The sequence below is a fragment of the Saccopteryx bilineata genome, chromosome 6 (genome assembly GCF_036850765.1).
Source record: "Saccopteryx bilineata isolate mSacBil1 chromosome 6, mSacBil1_pri_phased_curated, whole genome shotgun sequence".
NCBI lineage: Eukaryota > Metazoa > Chordata > Mammalia > Chiroptera > Emballonuridae > Saccopteryx > Saccopteryx bilineata.
The window spans coordinates 22346460-22369266 of record NC_089495.1 but is presented as its reverse complement, the minus strand read 5'-3'; the positions used below and the strand labels follow the sequence as shown (position 1 = coordinate 22369266).

At 41.1% G+C, this 22807-nt stretch overlaps 1 protein-coding gene across 1 annotated transcript in view; it reads right to left on the bottom strand.

Moving 5' to 3' along the window:
- TNKS (tankyrase) overlaps positions 1–22807 on the bottom strand; it is a 214663-nt gene that overhangs the window by 5646 nt on the left and 186210 nt on the right. The window contains exons 21-26 of the mRNA XM_066237626.1: positions 11212–11332; positions 9922–10019; positions 8374–8448; positions 7447–7552; positions 6324–6510; positions 4304–4460 (exon numbers count right to left, since the gene is read on the bottom strand). Coding sequence (XP_066093723.1) covers positions 4304–4460; positions 6324–6510; positions 7447–7552; positions 8374–8448; positions 9922–10019; positions 11212–11332 — 744 coding nt within the window. The remainder of the gene's footprint in view (positions 1–4303; positions 4461–6323; positions 6511–7446; positions 7553–8373; positions 8449–9921; positions 10020–11211; positions 11333–22807) is intronic.

Sequence of the window (22807 nt, the reverse complement as noted above, 5' to 3'; positions counted from 1 at the left end):
ATTTCTACTTTGAATATTGTAAATTAGTTACACTGCATTCATCCATCTGTAGAGAGCCAGAGGCCATAAATAAGAAAATTAAGGATAGAGTTCACCTCATCCAGCATAGTGTTCAATATAGCATGTGTTGAATAAAAGCTTGTTAAATGAAAGGATAATTCTGCTGAACAATTCCAAATTTATCACAGATGATGCTGTCATCTATTGGGCTAGAAGGAGGAAGGGTGAAGTGTGTTGAGTCACCAATAATGTAAAGACAACAGTTTGGAGATAATTTTTAAAAAGCCACCCAAATATCAAAGAAATTATATTTAGCATAGATAACTTAGAAAATATTGAAAAGTGTATGCTAAAAAAAAAGAGATCACTTATAATTTCAATTCCTAAAAATAACTTCTCTTATGTTTTGGTTGATTCTGTTTAACATCTATCATGTAAATGTCTTTTTTAGTCACAGACATATAAATACACTAACATTGATTAAATCATCTTCTTTTTGTTGAACATTTAGGTTTAAAAATTTCAATAGATAATCAAGACAGTGATGAACATCCTTATAGGAATTTTTTATGACCATCACTGATTATATTAATATAAATTTCTAGAAGTGAAATTACTGAGTCAAAGTGAAAGCATTTTCTCTAGAAGTCTAGAGTTTCTAATTTAAACAAAAATCTGACAAATTTATTCTTTGGTAGTTTTTAAAACTTTGTATTTGCAAACAACTGCAGATTTATACATTAGTTACAAAAACGAAAATGGTATCCAAAACAATTACTATACCCTTTCCCCATATCCACCTATTGTCAGGGTTTTACTTATCCCGTTTGCTTTATTATGTGCACTTACCCCTACTTCTCTAAACACCAGGCAGGCAGACAGATACACATACATTTTTTCTCTAAACCATTTGAAATTAAGTTATATATATCATCATGGTTCTTTATCCCTAAATGTGCCAGTATGTTTATTCCCTAAAAATAGGGATAATCTCTTCCCTAAGAATAGGGACAATCTCTTACAGAAGCACAGGATCAATTTATATTTTATACTGATGGACTTTACCTACCATTCACATGCCAGTTTTGTCCATTGATCTAATTATGTCCTTTTTCTTCTAGTACCAGATCCAATTTGGGGGCAGGACATTAAGTTAGTTTTCCTGTCTGTTGGGTTTCATTTAATCTGGAAAGTTTTCAAAGCCTTTCTTTGTCTTTTATAACACTGACATTTTGAAGAATCCAGTCTTATCACATTTTTAACAGAACATGCCTCATTTTGATTAGGCTGAAGTTACACATTTTTGGCTGGAATACTGCACAGGTGATGTGCCCATCCCAAATATCGCACCTGGAGGTACACTCGTGTCTGTCACTCACTGGTGATGTTAATTCTGATCATCTGGTCAGGTACTGCCCCCACTTCTCCAACGTATAATTACTGTGATTTTTTTCCTCTTTTCTAACTAATAAGACGACCATGTAAATATCCTTCTCCCTGTCAAAAGTATCCCCTAGATTTAGCATCCACTGATGATTCTTGCCTGATTTCCATCAGTGCCGTTTTCCACAATGGTTGTTGCAAGATGATGATGTTCCTAATCTGGTCCTCCGTCCACATCTACCCAACTGCCCACGGCTTTCTCCTGTCAGGAAAAGCCTTCCTCTTCCCTTCACCTATTTATTATCTACTTGTTATCAGTACAGATTGATGAATTTGGTTTTTTGCAATGGTTTAAAATTTATTACTGAGTTTATTTAAATCATTCCAGATTTAGCCAGTGGCAGTCCCTTCAAGCGGGCTGGGTGTTCTTGTGACATGGCCCCATCTTTTTTTGAGCACTTCATTACTTTTCTGCATTCCAGATGCTCCAGACGCACCTTGTTCCCATCCTGCTCCAGCCCTGGGATGAGCCATTTCCCCAGAGAGCCTGGGATCCTTTCAGTGGGGAATGGTCTTAGAGACCAAGATCTGGGCTCTAGGTGTACTCACTGCTATCGGAGCTTCTCAACTCTCAGCAAACACATGTGCATATATATTATACACACATGCGCTTACACTATTCTTCCACATAAACCTATACAACACATATTTATGTGTGTACACACATAGCAGGAACCATGAGTTCATATCAATGCCTCCGATTTCAGTCCAGCCCTAGTGTCATTCTTACTTTCCCCCATTCCACATCTGTGTGTCCTTTCTTCAACAGTGACACTCCAGCTGCCCAAACACCTTTACTCATTTGCTCAATGCCCTGACACACCTAAGCGTTCACTGCTTTGCCCATACACCCCAATCAGCACATCTGCTCAATGCAGGTCAGGACTCGTTGGCAGTTTTTCCTTCTGCACCACGCCTGACCTGGCAAAGGCTGGTGGCATGTAATAACACTGTACTTCGTTTCTTTTTTCTCTTCTCCATCCATGAAGTAACTATTTGAAATTTAATTAAATTCAGATAAACTGATTTCTGTTTTTAGAAAATTGGATAGGTATTTAGCAATACTGAGAAAGTTAAGTATTGGGTTGTAAATGATAGAAAGTTTCTGGTGACAATTTTATTCTGGAGCCTCAAGCAGTTGGCAGAATTGAATGAACTGTTAGATGGTCTCTGACTTGTGATTTTTTTAATAAATACTTTACAGTGCTGCCAAAGTGATAAAAGTTCAGTAGAAACTCTTTGAATTCCGATCTTTTCCAAGAGTGGTGTGTGGTACGACACTATTGTGACACGGGGCATTGGCAGAAGCCACAGCTGCCTGAACCCACACGATCACGAGGTAAACACCGTGCCCTGCGGTGTTGAGGGGCTGTTTCCTGGATACAGCTTTCGCATTCGTCATGTCTGCAAACACGCCCCCGTGCGCCAGTGCGCTTCCAGGGGCGCCCGTTCCCGCTGGCAGACACGCCCCCGTGCGCCAGTGCGCTTCCAGGGGCGCCCGTTACTGCCCGCAGACACGCCCCCGTGTGCCAGTGCGCTTCCAGGGGCACCCGTTCCCGCCTGCAGACACGCCCCCATGCGCCAGTGCGCTTCCAGGGGCGCCTGTTACTGCCCGCAGACACGCCCCCGTGCGCCAGTGCGCTTCCAGGGGCGCCCGTTCCGCCGGCAGACACGCCCCCGTGTGCCAGTGCGCTTCCAGGGGCGCCCGTTCCCGCCTGCAGACACGCCCCCGTGCGCCAGTGCGCTTCCAGGGGCGCCCGTTCCCGCCTGCAGACACGCCCCCGTGCGCCAGTGCGCTTCCAGGGGCGCCCGTTCCCGCCTGCAGACACGCCCCCGTGCGCCAGTGCGCTTCCAGGGGCGCCCGTTACTGCCCGCAGACACGCCCCCGTGTGCCAGTGCGCTTCCAGGGGCGCCCGTTCCCGCCCGCAGACACGCCCCCGTGTGCCAGTGCGCTTCCAGGGGCGCCCGTTCCCGCCCGCAGACACGCCCCCGTGCGCCAGTGCGCTTCCAGGGGCGCCCGTTCCCGCCCGCAGACACGCTCCCGTGTGCCAGTGCGCTTCCAGGGGTGCCCGTTCCCGCCCGCAGACACGCCCCCGTGTGCCAGTGTGCTTCCAGGGGTGCCCGTTCCCACCCGCAGACACGCCCCCGTGTGCCAGTGCGCTTCCAGGGGTGCCCGTTACTGCCCGCAGACACGCCCCCGTGCGCCAGTGCGCTTCCAGGGGCGCCCGTCCTGTCAAGTTTACCCATTCTGCTCCTCACTTTCAGTACAGTGTTCAATAAATTAACGACGTTTAGTACTTTACTATAAAACAGGCTTTGCGTTAGATAATTTTGCTCAACTGTAAGGAAATATAAGTCTTTTGAGCATATTTATGGCAGGCTAGGCTAAGCTACAATGTTGATAGGTGAGGTGGATTAAATGCATTTATGACTTATTTTCAACTTAAAATGGGTGTATTGGGACATATCATAAGTCGAGGAGCATCTGTGATTTGACTCGTGGCCAGCCTGTGGCAAGTACACCCACAACAAAGATCCTTCAACGGCCCTGCTCTCAGCTCCCCACTGCCGCGCGGGGGCACGAGGCAGACGGCATCTATTCAGAACAGCATGAGCCCCCGCCCCCTTCTCAGCAGCCCTCTGTTCACACTGTGTTACCTGGCTGAGAGGTGACTGCTGGGTTCTGTGTGTCATGTAAACGTCAAAGAATTCTGCTATCTTCCTTTTGACCTGAAGCCGCTAGTGCCATTGGACTATATGGTAGATAGTTTATTAGATGGTTTTCTGTAACTCTTATGTGGTCTCCACATTCCGTGTGGTCACGCTGAGTAACGGCACGCTCACCTGACGAGTCACATACCTGCTCTCCTCTGTAGATGACATACTCGGCGTATGCCAGCCCGTTCACACTTGGTCTCCCAATGACTGAGTGATGTCCCGGAGGAGCGTGGGCCATTTTCATGGTGCTGAACTGCAGAAAGGATTTTCCAAGGGTCACTCTACAGAAAAGCATTTGTCTAAAGAAAAGAGGAAATCCATGCTTTAAAGGAAGCTTTAAATCTTGAAATGACGTAATGGTTAGCTATATTGATTTTTTAAAAATTTAATACACGGCAAGCAAATTAAATGTCTTCTTTATATTTAGGAGTAGGAATGGGATGAGATTTGAAATACTGGTCTATCATAAACAGTAGGCTCAACAGTTACCCTTGAAGTTTAAAGCAGTTTTAGTGCGGTTTAAGTCAATCGTGAAAAACATCTGGCATGTTTTGACTTGTGGAAAAAGAGAAATACTAGTGAAAACTGAGTTCTTGTACGGAAGGAAAGGAGTAAAGTGAAGAAAGTAAGCAAATGGCATCTGAAATTAAGATTTGGTTTTACTCATTATGAAGTAAAAACTGGGATGAGATAAATAACAGTAACAGTGAACCACGTACAAAAATCCCTGCTTAGACAGAAAGCTGAGTAGCACCCTGCTGGGAGGCCCGTGGATAGGGCAGATGTTACAGTTACAGAGAAGGGCTGCCAGGGAGGCACTGTGCTAACTAAGCCAGAGGTTAGCCAACTACAGCCCAAGGGCCAGTCTCGTCCACCGCCTGTTTCTGTAAATAAAGTTTTATTGGAATACAGCCACACTCATTTACATATTCTCTGGGGCTGCTTCTGCACTAACGGCAGAGTTGGGTCTTTGTGACAGGGATCATATGGCCTGCAAAGCCTAAAACATCATGTAGTCCTTTAAAGTTTGCCAACACTTAATACAAACAATAAACATTTAAACTAAACAGTACGATCGGCCACACTGTTAAATGTAAATAGTGATCTTTTAAATAGTTTGTTTTTAGTAATGGAGTGATGTTTTTAGTATGATCTTTGCGATATGACTAATCAGATATTATTTTCAATCAATTAAAAGTTGTGCCACGCCCAGTACCATTGGGTCCTGCCCAAGCTGGCTGTTTTAGTGATTTATTGATGACCCATGGATGCTGGCGTGGTTGTAACGGCGCCCTCTTCTGGGCCCCAGAGGAAAGGGTTTGGACCGACAGGAGAGGGAGGCTGTCTGCGCTCCAGCGCCACACTGTGGCGGCGCTATGGTATCACTGGACTCTGAGCACTCGGGCTCGGCAGGCCAGGCCCAGTGCCATGGCCACTTCCAGTCCGTATGTCACACAAAGCCTGACCTGACAGGTTTCGCCTCCTACCTTCTGCTCCCGGCCCCAGGGCTTTACTGTTGTTTCAGAGGCAGAAGCGGCAGGACCTGCGCAGTGGCCACGAGGCTGCAGGCTGCCACGCGCAGGTGGAAGGGACTGGTCCCAGCCTGCTCACCGGTTTGCTTGCACACTGCTGTGCACTGCTGAACATTCTGCAATGCAGCAACCCAGAGCGGTGGTGGTGGTGGGGGTAATCAATGGCCTGTGAGGCAAATGTTGACCAATGCAAGACAGGAGCCAGCAGATAAATCCACCTCTCTTCTCCCATGATGCACTGTTCCGAGATGCATCAGCTCATACAGCTTCCCTGAGGACGTCTCATGGACTGAGCAACTACCTGCACTTGTTCCGAGACTGTGGCCAGCTCCTGATGAACCTCAGTCTATTCTGCCTCCTCCTCAACCTCACTGCTTTCTGGGCCCTCGTTCCCATTTCCCTGGGATGGCACTCGCCAAGAAAGTTTGTATCACCATTAGCCTCAGTCCTGCTGTCATTGCTCCTATTAGGGCAGAGGCTGATCTACTATTCTTACCCAATCCCCAACCTGTCTGATTCACTAGGAATAATTAAGACTAAGGATAACCTGTGACTTCTGCATAGCCTGAGAAACAAATCTGGTTCCTGACCCGAGGACAGCGGCCATTACACGGGAGCCAGCATGCTCACCTGTGGCATATATAACAGGACCGGTCTTTGTGCGTGGGGCAGCCTGTTCCTCCTCCAATCCCATAAACATACTGGTTGCTTTTAGAGGAGTTTTCAGCAAAATAAATACCAGCACCAAACATTCCTCCTATGTATGCATGTCGCTCATCAAAGCCTTTATGAATAATGGCATTAATGAAAGGAGAACCTAAATATATAAAGATAGAATAATTAGTTTTTGAACATTTTCTAGAATATCAATTAGCTACACACTATTTGCACTTGACAGATTGATATTAAGAAAGTAATTAATAATACAAACTGAAAAGTTTATTTTGTAAGCTATTACACAAAATTATAATGTACTAAAATCTTATCAAAGACCCACAGTGCTCACCAAGCAAAGATGTTATTTTGCAGATGGCAAGAGATTTTAGATTGCAAAGTATGATGTAGCTTCAAAAATACAGATTATTTTTACCCAGTCTTAATTTAAGCAAGCGATTATGCTAACCTACAATAAAAATATATGGTTCTCTAGAAGGCTCATCTTGCAATTGAAGTCATAAAACAATGTCAGATTACTTGTTTTCATTGGATATGCCTTAAAAAGCCTGTACAGGGATGTAACGCATCAGAAAGCTGGTATCAGCATATAATTATTTGGGAAAAAAATGAAAACGAACCATTTCTAACATGACACTAATATAGTCAGTGACACCGGCTGTTGATAGGGCCTGAACGCGAGAGCTGGAGACGCAGTCACTCCTGTCCCCCACTCACCGTGACACAGCATGCCTCAGCCACCCCTGCCCCCACTCACCATGACACAGCATACCTCAGTCACTCCTGCCCCACACTCACCGTGAAACAGCATACCTCAGTCATCCTGTCCCCCACTCACCGTGAAACAGCATGCCTCAGTCACCCTGCCCCACACTCACTGTGACACAGCATGCCTCAGTCACCCTGCCCCACACTCACCGTGACACAGCATGCCTCAGTCATCCTGTCCCACACTCACCGTGACACAGCATGCCTCAGTCACTCCTGTCCCCACTCACCGTGAAACAGCATGCCTCAGTCACCCCTGCCCCCACTCACCGTGAAACAGCATGCCTCAGTCACTCCTGTCCCCACTCACCGTGAAACAGCATGCGTTCGTTGTGATGGTTATGATTCTCCTCAGACACTTCCTTCTGTCTGTGGCAGAACCGTTCCCTCAACTTCTTGTTCACAACTTTTTGAATCTTTAAGGATGAGGAAGAAAGAAGTAATTGAGTGCAATTTATGTTAATTGGCAGTTTAAGGTTTAAAATGATAAAGTTGCCAGGTCAGTGTAATTTAGTTAAGTCTGGCTTTTAGGGATGTAATTTCCAGGTGCGGTTTTTGTTCCTTACTCTGCTCTAGACCTGGCTATACCTCAGACTTACCCGAGGACTAAAAATGTTATTTCTAGGCTGCTCCCCAGACTTACTGAATTTTCAGGTACAGGGGCCTGTAAATTTGTATTTTGCAAAAAATCTCCCTGGGTAATTCTAATGTGCGCTGGTGTAATTTCCATACGTCTATTAACCCAAAGGATTAAATCAGTTCTCAACAGATTTCATTCACCTTCAAAATATCCCTTTGGAAAAAAGCATATAGGAGTCACCTATCCCATATTATTAAGACAGCAACATGAGGAGATAGATATATTCGTTCTAATATAATCACTTATTCAATTAGATTTTTAAAACCAGGGCTTTACTGCTGCTTTGTAATGATGATGATAAAAAAACCTACTGTCAACTACAGTCTGAATTTACGATGAGCTGGGAGTCTCATCGCCAATACCAGCTGATCTAGCCTTCTGTCTGTGTCTGTGGTGTTCCTGGTGACTCTACTTCCAGTGAAGCATGGTATTGAGAGGGGACACAGTGTATTGTAGTGAGGACGATGACAGCTGACACAGGGCAGCAGGTGAATGATCATCCTTGACTTTGAAACTGTGACTTTAAAAAACAATCCTTCATTGTCTATACTTGATTTTCAGGAACCCAATTTTTGCCCTAAAAATTTAAAAACTTACTCGAATGACATTGTATCTGTTGAAAATGCCGCCAGCATTGCCGCCATCTCTGTGTTCTCGAATTGTACTCTGCATCTACAGAATAAAAATAACGTAAGGCTTTCTGAAAATACGCCAGGGTGTATTCTAAAGACACTCCTTCCGTTGTTTTCAACATTTCAATTCCATTACATTGTTTCACTGATCACTGTAAGATTTAGCACTTATAATAAATATGAGTCCATTATAAATTGGTCAACAAGGTTGGTAGATAAGTATTTCTGGTGAGAAAATAGTCATAAACAGAAATATTAAACATCTGCATTTTCTTTTCTAATAAAAGCTTTGAAATATTTTTCTGTAAACACAATGGAGAAACATAAATGTCACATGAAGTCACCTACACCACTATTTTATGTTATTGAGAATGGAAGCAATATTGTGACTAAGTCAAAGCACTACTCCACTGAACAGATGCTAAAAATAAGCAAAGAATTTTTAACATAAAAAAATGCTGTTTCCCTAGATGAAATATTCCATATTATCTCTTTAATTTGGGATCTCCAAGTATATCTAAACAGGCCCGAAGAAGTTGGGTATCATATATAACTAAGTGGAATAACTTACTTCTGAATGCTACTTACCCTTCTTCCACTTTTAAAATTAAAGAAAATTATTATGGAAAAGAAAATGTTCTGGAAACCCAAGTTCCTCATAGAATTTATTCAAAGAGTTAATTCTCTAATTTACCACTCCATTTATGAAAGTATTCACCACATTTGACAAAATTATCAGAATTTATTACCTAATTAGGAGCTCAGGCAATAATAAGATACTAGAAGACGCGGTGCTTCCCTGAAGTCTGAGCTGCAGTACTCACCCTAGTAACTGTCCCGAGTTTCCAGAATGGGAATAATATCAGCACTAATTAAAAAGTAGAAAACAAACAAAAGCGCATGCAAGCCTTTCTATGCAAAGCAGAGAATGCCAGCAGGCACTCTGCTCATTACGTCATCAGTGGGAGCGAGTCTCCATGGCGTCTATCTACCCGGAGGTCCACACGAATCACCTCACTGAGGGGCTTTGAAATCACTGGGACTGGAGAGATGAGTCACTGTGACTGTGACTCAAGTTCTGAGGCACACTTTCTATGATTATGTGAAAATTAGGCATAATATATAAAAATCATGTTTTATAATGCTGTGAAAACATCAAGATGAGAATTTAGTTGCTGTCCAATGGGCAAGATTCTCACTCCATATCATTCCAAGTAGCGCTTTAGCAATTTAAAAGAATAGTGCTAATAAGATCCTTATTGGATGAGTTTCAAGAAAGTCTCCAGAATGAAAACACAGATCTGAACCACTCACTGCAACCCTGGGCGTTCCGTGTGAAAGCCGTATGGCACAGTGCTAATCCACAGTGGCAGTATTCCACCACAGAGGCTAAGGGGAGAGCGTACACAGGCAGGTGGCCTCAAGTCCAGTTAAGACAAGTTATCTGTTCTGGAGAAACAGGTTTAACCACAGATGTCAGGAAAAGGTAACCAACACTTCGGATGCACATTACCTCCTCTTCTACTGACTGGTACTCCTTATCTTCTGGAGCCAGGTCCAGCAAGATTGTTCCCTGATTAACACAGTGAAAAGTCAAGTAAGGGTTGGTGCCTGGAGGAAAGAAAAATTACCCAGGTTAACAGAGGTCCACACTATTCTGACTATTTTAGGAAAAACTTTGTCATAAATAATTGATACTCTGTAACAGTCTAATAAACCATTTGCAATTTGAACCTAAGATAGAAGGTTCATCTAAAGTACATCTAAAGATATGCGAAGTAATGGAGATGTGTTTGGGGACCAATTTTATTTCATCTTAAAGAGTTCCCTGTACGCACAACAGGGCTCAATAATTACTTGTCAGACCGCATTTATTCATGAACATTCACGAAGCTATGTCTAACACAAACGAGAAACACACTGTAATTACAACGTGGTCGGGTCTAAACTATAAGAATTACCCTTTTCTAAAAACTCCGCAAGATGGCTTCAGATGGTCACTTATAATAAATTTACAATACAGTATTCTTGTTCATTTCATTATCCTTGTTCATTTAATACAGATAAATAAGCAAGACTTCAGCTTAAAACCCACTAACATTTAGTTTTATATCACTCTTGCAGTTTCAATAGTTTTGCAGACTAATTCCAATGGTTTCTTTTCCCTCTTTTTGCTTTCCTACAGCGAAAGCACTTCTAACAGAGAGGAACGATGAACCCCGAGGCACACAAAGGAGAAAGACGGAGGCTTGTAACAGCCAAGTACGGTGGCGAAGGACTACCTTCCCAGGTGTAAGGGAGGGAGGAAGGTTCACGATGACATGGAGAGACAGGTCAGATCAGGAAAAGCCATGGTGTGAACATCTGATATCATCCAAAAAGCAACGGGATGCTATTGATATGGAATGATGCGACCCTATAGTCATGTGAAAAGGATTTCTCTGGTTACACTGCAGGGAAGGTACTGGGAGGGGGAAGAAGTGAAGGTCGAGGATAAGCTGGAAGGTGGTTAGGACATTCCAGGAAAAAGGTGACGGTGACTTGGATTAGGTCACAGAGGTGGAAAAGGACAAGTACGACTCCAGAGATATTTAAGATATAAAGTATGGAAGACAGAGAAAGTGACTCCGTTCCAGGGAGAGCAATGGGAGGGAGAGCGCTGCCAGGAAGCATGGTGGGGACCGCAGGAGGTGCCACACCAGCTGGGCTCCGGGGCCCCGTGGACGGCCACCTGAGTTCACACACCAGCCTGGACACTTACTTGTACCTCTGACATCTGAAATTGTACTTCTGAATAGCTTACCTTGTTGCCCACCTAAGAGTCTTTCTACTCCTTTGATTAGTTTATGGCGGTGTCCATAGGCATTGATGCCTATCTCTTTCAACTCTTCATGACCCATATCAGCCAATACATCGAGCGTAATCTGAAAAGTGAGACAAAATTAACTGCTAAATCCTTAACAGCTCATTACCGATGAAAACTCTTCCATTTGTCTTCAGTGTTATTTACATGTATCCATTCAATTCGAGAAAATTCTTTTGTTTTCCTTATGAGGATGAACTTAAATCTCCTGAAAGCTGTCTTGATAATTTGATTAGCTTTCTGCTCACTTTACTCCTTAACATTAGCCTTTAGTCAATGGAGAATTAAAATGGGAGAGACAATGCTATAGAAATATGAAATGATCACTGCTGTATTTCCTATTGATTATTGAATTCTACCACTTTTTGCATGTCTCAAAATACAACAAGGAACAACCAGTAGGTTCGAAATGGGGAAATACCAGATTCTGGTGTCCAGCAGGTAGCAAACGAGAGTGGTAGGGAAAGAGAGAGGTTTACACAAAATGGAACAGAAGGTAGCAAAAGAAGTAAGCATATTTAAGTAATGAGGATTTATATAAAAATAAGGATGAACTTCTCAGAGCTAAGACACATTCCAGGACAGAAAAAGTTGTCTTACAAAGTGGTGAATTTATATTACAAGTATTTAGTTAGATTACAGATCATTTTATATAGAGTCCATGTAAAGAATTCCAATTTGGAGAAGAGAGGAGGTAGATTTTAAGTTCTTAGATTTAATAATTCCTGAAGGCTAACACACATTCAATTTCTTTACAAAATAGTTGTTTTTAGTTTTTGGTTATTCATCCTTATAAATGGAGATAATTCAAAATTACTTAATTCTTTTGTTGACTAAGAATAACTGTGACTCTGCCGCCACCGAGTGGCAGTGTTCTGAATATATAGGGTGCAATCTTGGGTAAGCACATTTCTTGAGGGCTGAACATGCAATTTTCCATCTCAGAAGAAGCTGGTACTGTGACAATCCAAATACTACTTCACAAGATTAGCTTTCAATTTTTTCCTTCCTTGGAAAACTGAAAAATCTTTTTAAAGACATCCTTTTCCAACTCAAATGAGACATTTTTCATTTGTCCATAATTTTTCTATCTTAATATTTATATATAACATTTAGAAAAGTAACAAATTAAAAAAGAACTGACATATTAGGCCTGGAGCTCTGCTAATTTTTATTGTCAGGTGAAATATTATAAAATGAGTCTGACCTCCTCAGCATAAGAAGCATTCAGTCTTCGGAAATAATTTACAGAATTGCTCCTAACTGGCCATTAGGAATAATGAGTCCAGTGCACAAGTGGGCAACTCACCCCAATCGCCCAAAGGGAATTGTCAGCAGAGCTGTATTCTGAAATGCATGTCTGAGACTGAAGAGTCAAATACAATAGGAGCCTTTACATTTTTAGCTAGATAAGACTGTAATATAATTAAGACTGTGATATAATTTGGAAACACGCACAGGGTTTACAGTATTGATATCTCATTTTTTTCCTTCTAAACATTCTAAACTTCAGTTCAAATAACGGATGACATAAAACCAGGATTTCCTATCTATGTGCTAGCTTTAATTCAAACAATCCTAAGCCTTTATGAATTGATATATAAAGTGCATATGTGGAAGAAGCAGAAACCAGGTTAGCAAAACATAGTATCTATCCACTATACGGCTCCAGTCAAAATAAATACCCCACTTGATCCTCACAATGACCTATTAGGTACCATCCTTACGAGGAAATCTAGGCTCACAAAAGTCACAAAAATCGTACAAGGAAGAGCTGAGATGCATTGTCATGTCTGTCTTTCACTTGCTTGCATTTCTTAGAAGGGATGACTAGAAAGGTAACAACAAATGAAACATGAAATTTTGTTTCTTTGACTTACGTGGACCCAATCTATCCCACATTTATCAGGCAGTAGCCATCGGAAAACCTTAAATGACAAGCTAAGGGATTCAGATTCATATTTATTTATTCATTCATATATGTTTAATGAGTACCTACTATATGCTAGATATTTCCCCCAAAAGTGGCTAACTTAAACATCTCATTTCACTTGAAAACAACCCACTATGGCTGAGGAAGTTAAATAATGGTCCAACATGGTAAGGTTGTGGTGCCGGCAAACAGAATGCAGTACTACCACTGAAGGTCATGTTACTTCGTCCAAGGAGATAAAAAGGAAACACAAACACCAAGGCCACTACATGTTTTGGAGGAATCCCTACAGAAACTGTTGGAAAAGTTACCTACCAGGTCAAGGTTGTAAATAGGGATGGGAGGGAAGGAAGGAAGGAACAGGAAAGGTTCTTAGAAGGAGGCAATAATTCAGCTAAAAAGCAGAAATTAATCAGGCAGAGGAAGGAGGGAAGGGTGCTTAAGACAAAGAGAATAGTGTGTGCAAAAGGAGAAACTAAGAGAATACAGAGCATCTGAGACACTAAGTTGAAGTTCACAATGGTGAGAGCACACACAGTGTGTAAAGGAATAAAAGAAGGGTGGACAGAGCAGGAGGCCGAGAGAGCAGACCTTGACGGGCATTACATATCAAGTTAAGATGCTGTCTACAAGGTCCTAGGAAGCCTTCCCTCAGAGTAACACAATCAAACGGTTGGTATTTTAGCAGATACGACATAATGTAACCAATGGCAGATTTGAAGGGAAATGATTGAACAGGGTGAAGATGGCGTGGCGTGGAAGGAATGAATGAGAGGATAATTTCAAAGGGAGAGATGGTAAAAGAAAAATTAATTTGATTGCTTGATGATTGGGCCAGAAGACAGTCAAACACAGTTTTAATACAAAGAAAAGTAATATCATTTGTCTCAAAAAAAAGAACTATGCTAGTAATATGCACTAAGTGGAATAGTCAACATCTCGATAAAAAAAAGGATAAAGAAACTACTTGCAAGAGAAACATTCATGGAACCATTTATTCAGAGCAAAAGTGCAGTGACAAAGATGACAATGAAAGTGACAGAACGGGCATATGCTGTCAAAGGGCGGACTGTAAGACTAAACTATTAAAATCAATAAAATGAGATAGCCAAGCCACAGGGAATTAATTACTAAAGTACTAAATATATAAAGTAAAAAAGAAAAAGTAAAACAAAATCATGATGCAAGCTGACTAAAAGAGAAGAAATGGAAGTCCTTTGAAAAACTTTCAACAGTAAGTCCGACTTATTTGTTTGAATGAGGGTCTTTGTTTAATCAAGCAAAAATGAGTGAAATTTCAGTTTTCGTAGACATACTCCGGGAAGAAGGGATATGATAGGAGTATGGCTACGGCAGAGAATATGGGGAAAAGATTCTTATGATTTAGGATAACCTCAGGAAAAACCTCCAAACCAGAGAGTGAATCAATGGCAGGTAAAACCTAAAGAAAAAGGAGTCCTGGCCGGTTGGCTCAGCGGTAGAGCGTCGGCCTGGCCTGTGGGGGACCCGGGTTCAATTCCCGGCCAGGGCACATAGGAGAACCGCCCATTTGCTCCCCCCCCCCCCCCCCCCGTCTCCTTCCTCTCTGTCTCTCTCTCTTCCCCTCCCACAGCCGGGGCTCCATTGGAGCAAAGATGGCCCGGGCGCTGGGGATGGCTCCTTGGCTGCTGCCCCAGGCGCTAGAGTGGCTCTGGTAGCGGCAGAGCGACGCCCTGGAGGGGCAGAGCATCGCCCCCTGGTGGTCAGAGCGTCGCCCCTGGTGGGCGTGCCGGGTGGATCCCGGTCGGGCGCATGCGAGAGTCTGTCTGACTGTCTCTCCCCGTTTCCAGCTTCAGAAAAATACAAAAACAAAAACAAAAAAAAAACCTAAAGAAAAAGGAAATTATTATAGCACTGCATAAAGTCCTAGCGCCAGTCAGAAGACATATCTGCTGCTGCACCGAAGCATAGTTTAAAAAGTGGCACTGAAGCACAGTGTGGCTGAGAATTTTCACTATCTGGACACTTAACAGGACTATATTTATAGGTAAGGGAAGTGATAGGTTAAATGCCCATGTTATATGGCCCATAAAAAGGGGAAAATAACCAGAATCAAGTCTTCTTTTAGTTCACTGCTATTTCTACTTAACTGTTTTGATCACTAAGAGCACTGAAGATGAACTACGATAAATTATATGAAGAATTTTAGTTTAAAAAAGAACATTAGAAAATCTTAACAGTATAACTGGTAAGAAAAGACCTGAAGTTTTTAATTAACTCCAAATTGATTGCAAGTCTACAAGAAAAAAGAATGGGCAAAGAGGTCAGTGAAGAATTTGAAAACTATGTTCATATTAAGAATACGTGAAAGGAGTGACGTCACGGAAATGGCGCCGTGAGCAGCGCGTCCGACAGCTCTCCCCTAAATCACAACAAATTTATCAACTAGAAACAGAAAAATTTATCCTCGGAGCATTCCGGAGTTCCACACAAACTGATAGCGAAAGGACTGTTATCACTTGAATCTGAGAGACGAGGGTGTGAAGGAAGCTACCACAGGGACGTTCTTTCAAACCGCGAGGGGGTGCGCCTGTGGTGAGTCAGCCCATATACTTGGGAACCGCGAGCCGCCGCCGGGAGCCGCCGCCGCGAGCTGCCGCGAGCAGCGGCGCGCGTGCCCGGTCCGGTTGAGCACCGCTGACGTTCCCAGTGGCCCGCACACTGCGAGTGGGGGTCGCCGGCCACCGGTGCCCGGAGCGCCCCATTCGCGCGCGTGCCTTGGGCATTCCACGCGCCCAGGGCGCCCTGCTGGCCCGCACACCCAGGGGGCTCCATTATCCTGCGCCTGGTGCGGTCCAGCCACCAGTGGCGGGGCTAGTGGGAGAGGCTTGGGAGATTCTCTCCGTGGGCGGGGCACCTCACCCAGCCATTCAAGCTAACAATCAAGCGTTGGGGGAGGGGCGCGCGCAGGCAGCCTAAAATACCTTCGGAAGCACAGCTGCGACCCAATCACTGAAATTAGCTTAACCCATGAAATCTGCGCACCCTCGGTTCTATTTGATAAGATCTCTCTCAGTTCAGCGATCCAAGACAAGAGGCGTGATATTTTTTAGTGCCTCTCGCTAAAGGGGCGGGGGCAACTTCTGATTAATAGAGCCTCCATATTTAGGGATAAACGCTAACAAGAAGGACTTGGCAGATAATAAGGTCTACACTACACTAGTCGTAAGTAGAGACTAGTGCCTCTTCTTCCCTGCAAAAACAGGCTACAAAGTGTGGAAAGCCTGGGTTGAGAGGTCCAACTAAATGATAGGCGCTGAACAGTCACCTTGACAACAATTGACTCCCACCCCCGCCTGATTACACTGGAGGCCCTGACTGTCAGAGCCTTTCCCAAAGCCTTGCACTGAGTGGGGATAGAGTGGGGATTTCCCAGCTCTTTGAGCCTCTTACTCCCCAGGCAGAAGCAGTTGCAGCCTTATAGCTGGATCACCAGGCTGCTAATTCAGAAAGGGGGGACTAGGAGAGAGAATCCAGGAAAGCAAACTCTCTCATCATTGGACCCTGCAAACGCCAACAAGCCTTTACCTCCAGCAAGACTAAAGCCAATTATATGACATTGCCATAGAATCCCATCAACTGCAAATCCCTACCTAAGAGTGACACAGGGGCAGAGCCTGGGGTACAGAGTCACCGACCAGGAAGAGGGAGAGAAAAGAAAAAGGAAGAAGTTAACCTCTCAAAATCAAGAAAAACCCACAGACTTTACAACTTGATCCACTAATTTTTTTTTTGTTGTTGTTGTTGTTTGTTTCTTCTATCTTATTACCTTTATTTCCTCCACCTCGGTCCTTCTATTCTCTGCCCATCTTATGCTTCCCCTTTCTTGAACTACACTACCCATGAGTGTTGCATTTTATTTTTCTTCTTCATCCTCACCCTCCTTTAGGGTTATACTCCAAAACACTTAACTCTCATTCTCTCCTCTTTTTTTTTTTTTTGTCTTGCTTTATTTTGTTTTTTTCTATTCCTATTTTATTTCTTCCTTCGTTTTTCTCTTTTTCTTATTTTTTTCCTTTCTATTCGTTTTTTCTTTTCTCATTTTACTTTCCTCCCATATAATCCTCAATCACGAACAAATTAGTTAATTTGGGACTCAAGGCTTTTTTTTGGCTTTATTTCTCTTTTTTGCTTTTGTTTTTATTTTTTTTTCTTGTTTGTTTATTTTTGTGGCATTTTGGGTCCTCCCAACCCAAGGTCTCCATTGTATTTAGTCTTCGCTCCACTTAATACAACAGATTTTTACTTATTATTTTTATTTTTTCTTCTTTATTATTCTTTTTTGGTCCTTTTTTCTGGTTCCCTCTTATCCCTCTCATTATATCTCTTAGTTGACCATCACTTACAAGCAAATCATCTTATGCTTGTCTAAGATTTTCTTCCTTTTTTTTTTTTTTTTTTTTTTTGCATTTAGTAGGTCCCTACTCCCTTTTTTTTTGCCCCTTGAACTCTTCACCCCAAATCAGGCCCTCCATTATAGGCATGATATTTCCCTGAGGAGGGGAGAGGAGGGAAAGAGAAGAGAGAAAAAAAGGGGGAAATAATAAATTATTACTGTTTTTTTGTGTGGGGGTGTTTTACCTTTTTTTTTACTTTTTACTCTTTATTAATTCTAATTAGTGCTATCAATAAGACCACCCTCAGATGCCGATAAGAAAGAGGAAATCGAATATTATGGATACAAAAGAAAGAGAGGTAACACAAATAGATGTGGAAAAATCTATGGAGAAAAGACTTAACATATTGGAAGCCTTGGAGCTAAATGACAGAGAATTTAAAATAGAAATCTTAAAAATACTCAGAGAGATACAAGAAAACACAGAAAGGCAATATAGGGAGATCAGAAAACAACTCAATGAACACAAAGAATATATTACCAAGGAAATTGAAACTATAAAAACAAATCAAACAGAAATGAAAAACTCAATTCATGAGCTGAAAAACGAGGTAACAAGCTTAGCTAACAGAACAGCCCAGATTGAAGATAGGATTAGTGAAATAGAAGACAAACAACTTGAGGCACAACAGAGAGAAGAAGAAAGAGACTCAAAAATAATAAAAAACGAGAAAGCCCTACAGGAATTGTCTGACTCCATCAGAAAGAATAACATAAGAATAATAGGTATATCAGAGGGAGAAGAGAAAGAAAATGGAATGGTGAATATACTCAAACAAATAATAGACGAGAACTTCCCAAGCCTGTGGAAGGAACTAAAGCCTCAAATTCAAGAAGCAAACAGAACACCAAGTTTTCTTAACCCCAACAAACCCACTCCAAGGCACATCATAATAAAGATGACACAAACCAATGACAAAGAAAAAATTCTCAAGGCAGCCAGGGAAAAGAAGAGTACAACATATAAAGGAAGGCCTATTAGATTATCATCAGATTTCTCAGCAGAAACTCTACAAGCTAGAAGAGAGTGGAGCCCAATATTTAAAGCCCTGAAAGAGAGGAACTTTCAGCCAAGAATACTATACCCATCAAAGCTATCCTTCAAGTATGAAGGAGATATGAAAACATTCACAAATACAGAAAAGATGAGAGAATTTATCAACAGAAAGCCCCCACTCCAGGAAATACTAAAGGGGGTTTTCCAACCAGATTCAAAGAACAAAAGAAAACAACACCACAAGTAACAGCTCCACCAAGAACACAATAAAACCAAACTTAAACTGTGACAACAAAGGAAAAAAAGGGGGGAGAGGATGGAGATTAACAGTAGCAAAGGATGATGAAGTGCAGAAATACTTATAAGATAGGGTACTACAATGAATATGGTAGGTACCCTTTTCATTACTTAATGGTAACCACCCTTAAAAAAACCACCACAAAAACACTTGACTTAAAAAAGGTAGCAACAGAGGAAAGAAGTATGGAACACAAACAAACAAAAACAAATGATAGAAAAACAAAAGAGAAGAATCAAACTAGATACAAAACTAACAGAAAGCAATTTATAAAATGACAGTAGGGAACCCACAAGTGTCAATAATTACACTAAATGTAAATGGATTAAACTTACCAATAAAAAGACACAGAGTAGCAGAATGGATTAAAAAAGAAAATCCAACTATATGCTGCCTACGAGAAACACATCTAAGCAACAAGGATAAAAACAAATTCAAAGTGAAAGGCTGGAAAACAATACTCCAAGCAAACAACACCCCAAAAAAAGCAGGCGTAGCAATACTCATATCTAATAATGCTGACTACAAGACAGAAAAAGTACTCAGAGACAAAAATGGTCATTTCATAATGATTAAGGGGAAGTTGAATCAAGAAGACATAACAATCCTTAATATATATGCACCAAACCAAGGAGCACCAAAATATATAAGACAGCTACTTATTGACCTTAAAACAAAAACTAACAAAAATACAATCATACTTGGAGACCTCAATACACCGCTGACGGCTCTAGATCGGTCATCCAAACAGAGAATCAATAAAGATATAGTGGCCTTAAACGAAATACTAGAACACCTGGATATGATAGACATCTACAGGACACTTCATCCCAAAGCGACAGAGTATACATTTTTCTCCAGTGTACCTGGAACATTCTCAAGAATTGACCATATGTTGGGCCACAAAGACAATAACAGCAAATTTAGAAAAATTGAAATTGTACCAAGCATATTTTCTGATCATAAAGCCTTGAAACTAGAATTCAACTGCAAAAAAGAGGGGGAAAAACCCACAAAAATGTGGAAACTAAACAACATACTTCTAAAAAATGAATGGGTCAAAGAAGAAATAAGCGCAGAAATCAAAAGATATATACAGACAAATGAAAATGAAAATACGACATATCAGAATCTCTGGGATGCAGCAAAAGCAGTAATAAGAGGAAAGTTCATATCACTTCAGGCCTATATGAACAAACAAGAGAAAGCCGAAGTAAACCACTTAACTTCACACCTTAAGGAACTAGAAAAAGAAGAACAAAGACAACCCAAAACCAGCCGAAGAAAGGAGATAATAAAAATCAGAGCAGAAATAAATGAAATAGAGAACAGAAAAACTATAGAAAAAATCAATAAAACAAGGAGCTGGTTCTTTGAAAAGATCAACAAAATTGACAAACCCTTGGCAAGACTCACCAAGGAAAAAAGACACAGGACTCAAATAAATAAAATCCAAAATGAAAGAGGAGAGATCACCACAGACATCATAGATATACAAAGAATTATTGTAGAATACTATGAAAAATTATATGCCACCAAATACAACAATCTAGAAGAAATGGATAAATTCCTAGAACAATACAACCTTCCTAGACTGAGTCATGAAGAAGCAGAAAGCCTAAACAGACCAATCAGCAGGGAGGAAATAGAAAAAACTATTAAAAATCTCCCCAAAAATAAAAGTCCAGGCCCAGACGGTTATACTAGTGAATTCTATCAAACATTCAAAGAAGACTTGGTTCCTATTCTACTCAAAGTCTTCCAAAAAATTGAAGAAGAAGCAATACTTCCAAACACATTTTATGAGGCCAACATAACCCTCATACCAAAACCTGGCAAGGATGGCACAAAGAAAGAAAACTACAGACCAATATCTCTAATGAATACAGATGCTAAAATACTAAACAAAATACTGGCAAACCGAATACAACAACATATTAAAAAAATAATACATCATGATCAAGTGGGATTCATCCCAGAATCTCAAGGATGGTTCAACATACGCAAAACGGTTAATGTAATACACCATATCAACAAAACAAAGAACAAAAACCACATGATCTTATCAATAGATGCAGAAAAGGCTTTTGATAAAATACAACACAATTTTATGTTTAAGACTCTCAACAAAATGGGTATAGAAGGAAAATATCTCAACATGATAAAGGCCATATATGATAAACCATCAGCCAACATCCTATTAAACGGCATAAAACTGAGGACTTTCTACCTTAAATCAGGAACAAGACAGGGTTGTCCACTCTCTCCACTCTTATTCAACGTGGTGCTAGAAGTTCTGGCCAGAGCAATCAGACAAGACAAAGAAATAAAAGGCATCCATATCGGAAAAGAAGAAGTAAAGCTATCACTTTTTGCTGATGATATGATCCTATACATCGAAAACCCGAAGGACTCCACAAAAAGATTATTAGAAACAATAAACCAATACAGTAAGGTTGCAGGATACAAAATTAACATACAAAAGTCCATAGCCTTTCTATATGCCAACAATGAAATATTAGAAAACGAACTCAAAAAAATAATCCCCTTCACGATTGCAACAAAAAAAATAAAATACCTAGGAATAAACATAACAAAGAACGTAAAGGACCTATATAATGAAAATTACAAAACATTGTTAAGGGAAATCGAAAAAGATACAATGAGATGGAAAAATATTCCTTGTTCTTGGATAGGAAGAATAAATATAATCAAAATGGCCATATTACCCAAAGCAATATACAAATTTAATGCAATTCCCATCAAAATCCCTATGAGATTTTTTAAAGAAATGGAACAAAAAATCATCAGATTTATATGGAACTATAAAAAACCCCGAATAGCCAAAACAATCCTAAGGAAAAAGAATGAAGCTGGGGGCATTACAATACCTGACTTTAAACTATATTATAGGGCCACGATAATCAAACAGCATGGTATTGGCAGAAAAATAGACACTCAGACCAATGGAACAGAATAGAAAGCCCAGAAATAAAACCACATATATATGGTCAAATAATCTTTGATAAAGGGGCCAACAACACACAATGGAGAAAAGAAAGCCTCTTCAACAAATGGTGTTGGGAAAACTGGAAAGCCACATGCAAAAGAATGAAACTCGACTACAGCCTGTCCCCGTGTACTAAAATTAATTCAAAATGGATCAAAGACCTAAATATAAGACCTGAAACAATAAAGTACATAGAAGAAGATATAGGTACTAAAATCATGGACCTGGGTTTTAAAGAACATTTTATAAACTTGACTCTAATGGCAAGAGAAGTGAAGGCAAAGATAAATGAATGGGACTACATCAGAATTAAAAGTTTTTGCTCAGCAAGAGAAACTGATATCAAAATAAACAGACAGCCAACTATATGGGAACTGATATTTTCAAACGACAGCTCAGATAAGGGCCTAATATCCAAAATTTACAAAGAACTCATAAAACTCAACAACAAACAAACAAACAATCCAATAAAAAAATGGGAAGAGGACATGAACAGACACTTCTCCCAGGAAGAGATACAAATGGCCAACAGATATATGAAAAGATGCTCAGCTTCATTAGTTATTAGAGAAATGCAAATCAAAACTACAATGAGATACCACCTCACTCCTGTTAGATTAGCTATTATCAACAAGACGGGTAATAGCAAATGTTGGAGAGGCTGTGGAGAAAAAGGAACCCTCATTCACTGTTGGTGGGACTGTAAAGTAGTACAACCATTATGGAGGAAAGTATGGTGGTTCCTCAAAAAACTGCAAATAGAACTACCTTATGACCCAGCAATCCCTCTACTGGGTATATACCCCAAAACCTCAGAAACATTGATACGTGAAGACACATGTAGCCCCATGTTCATTGCAGCA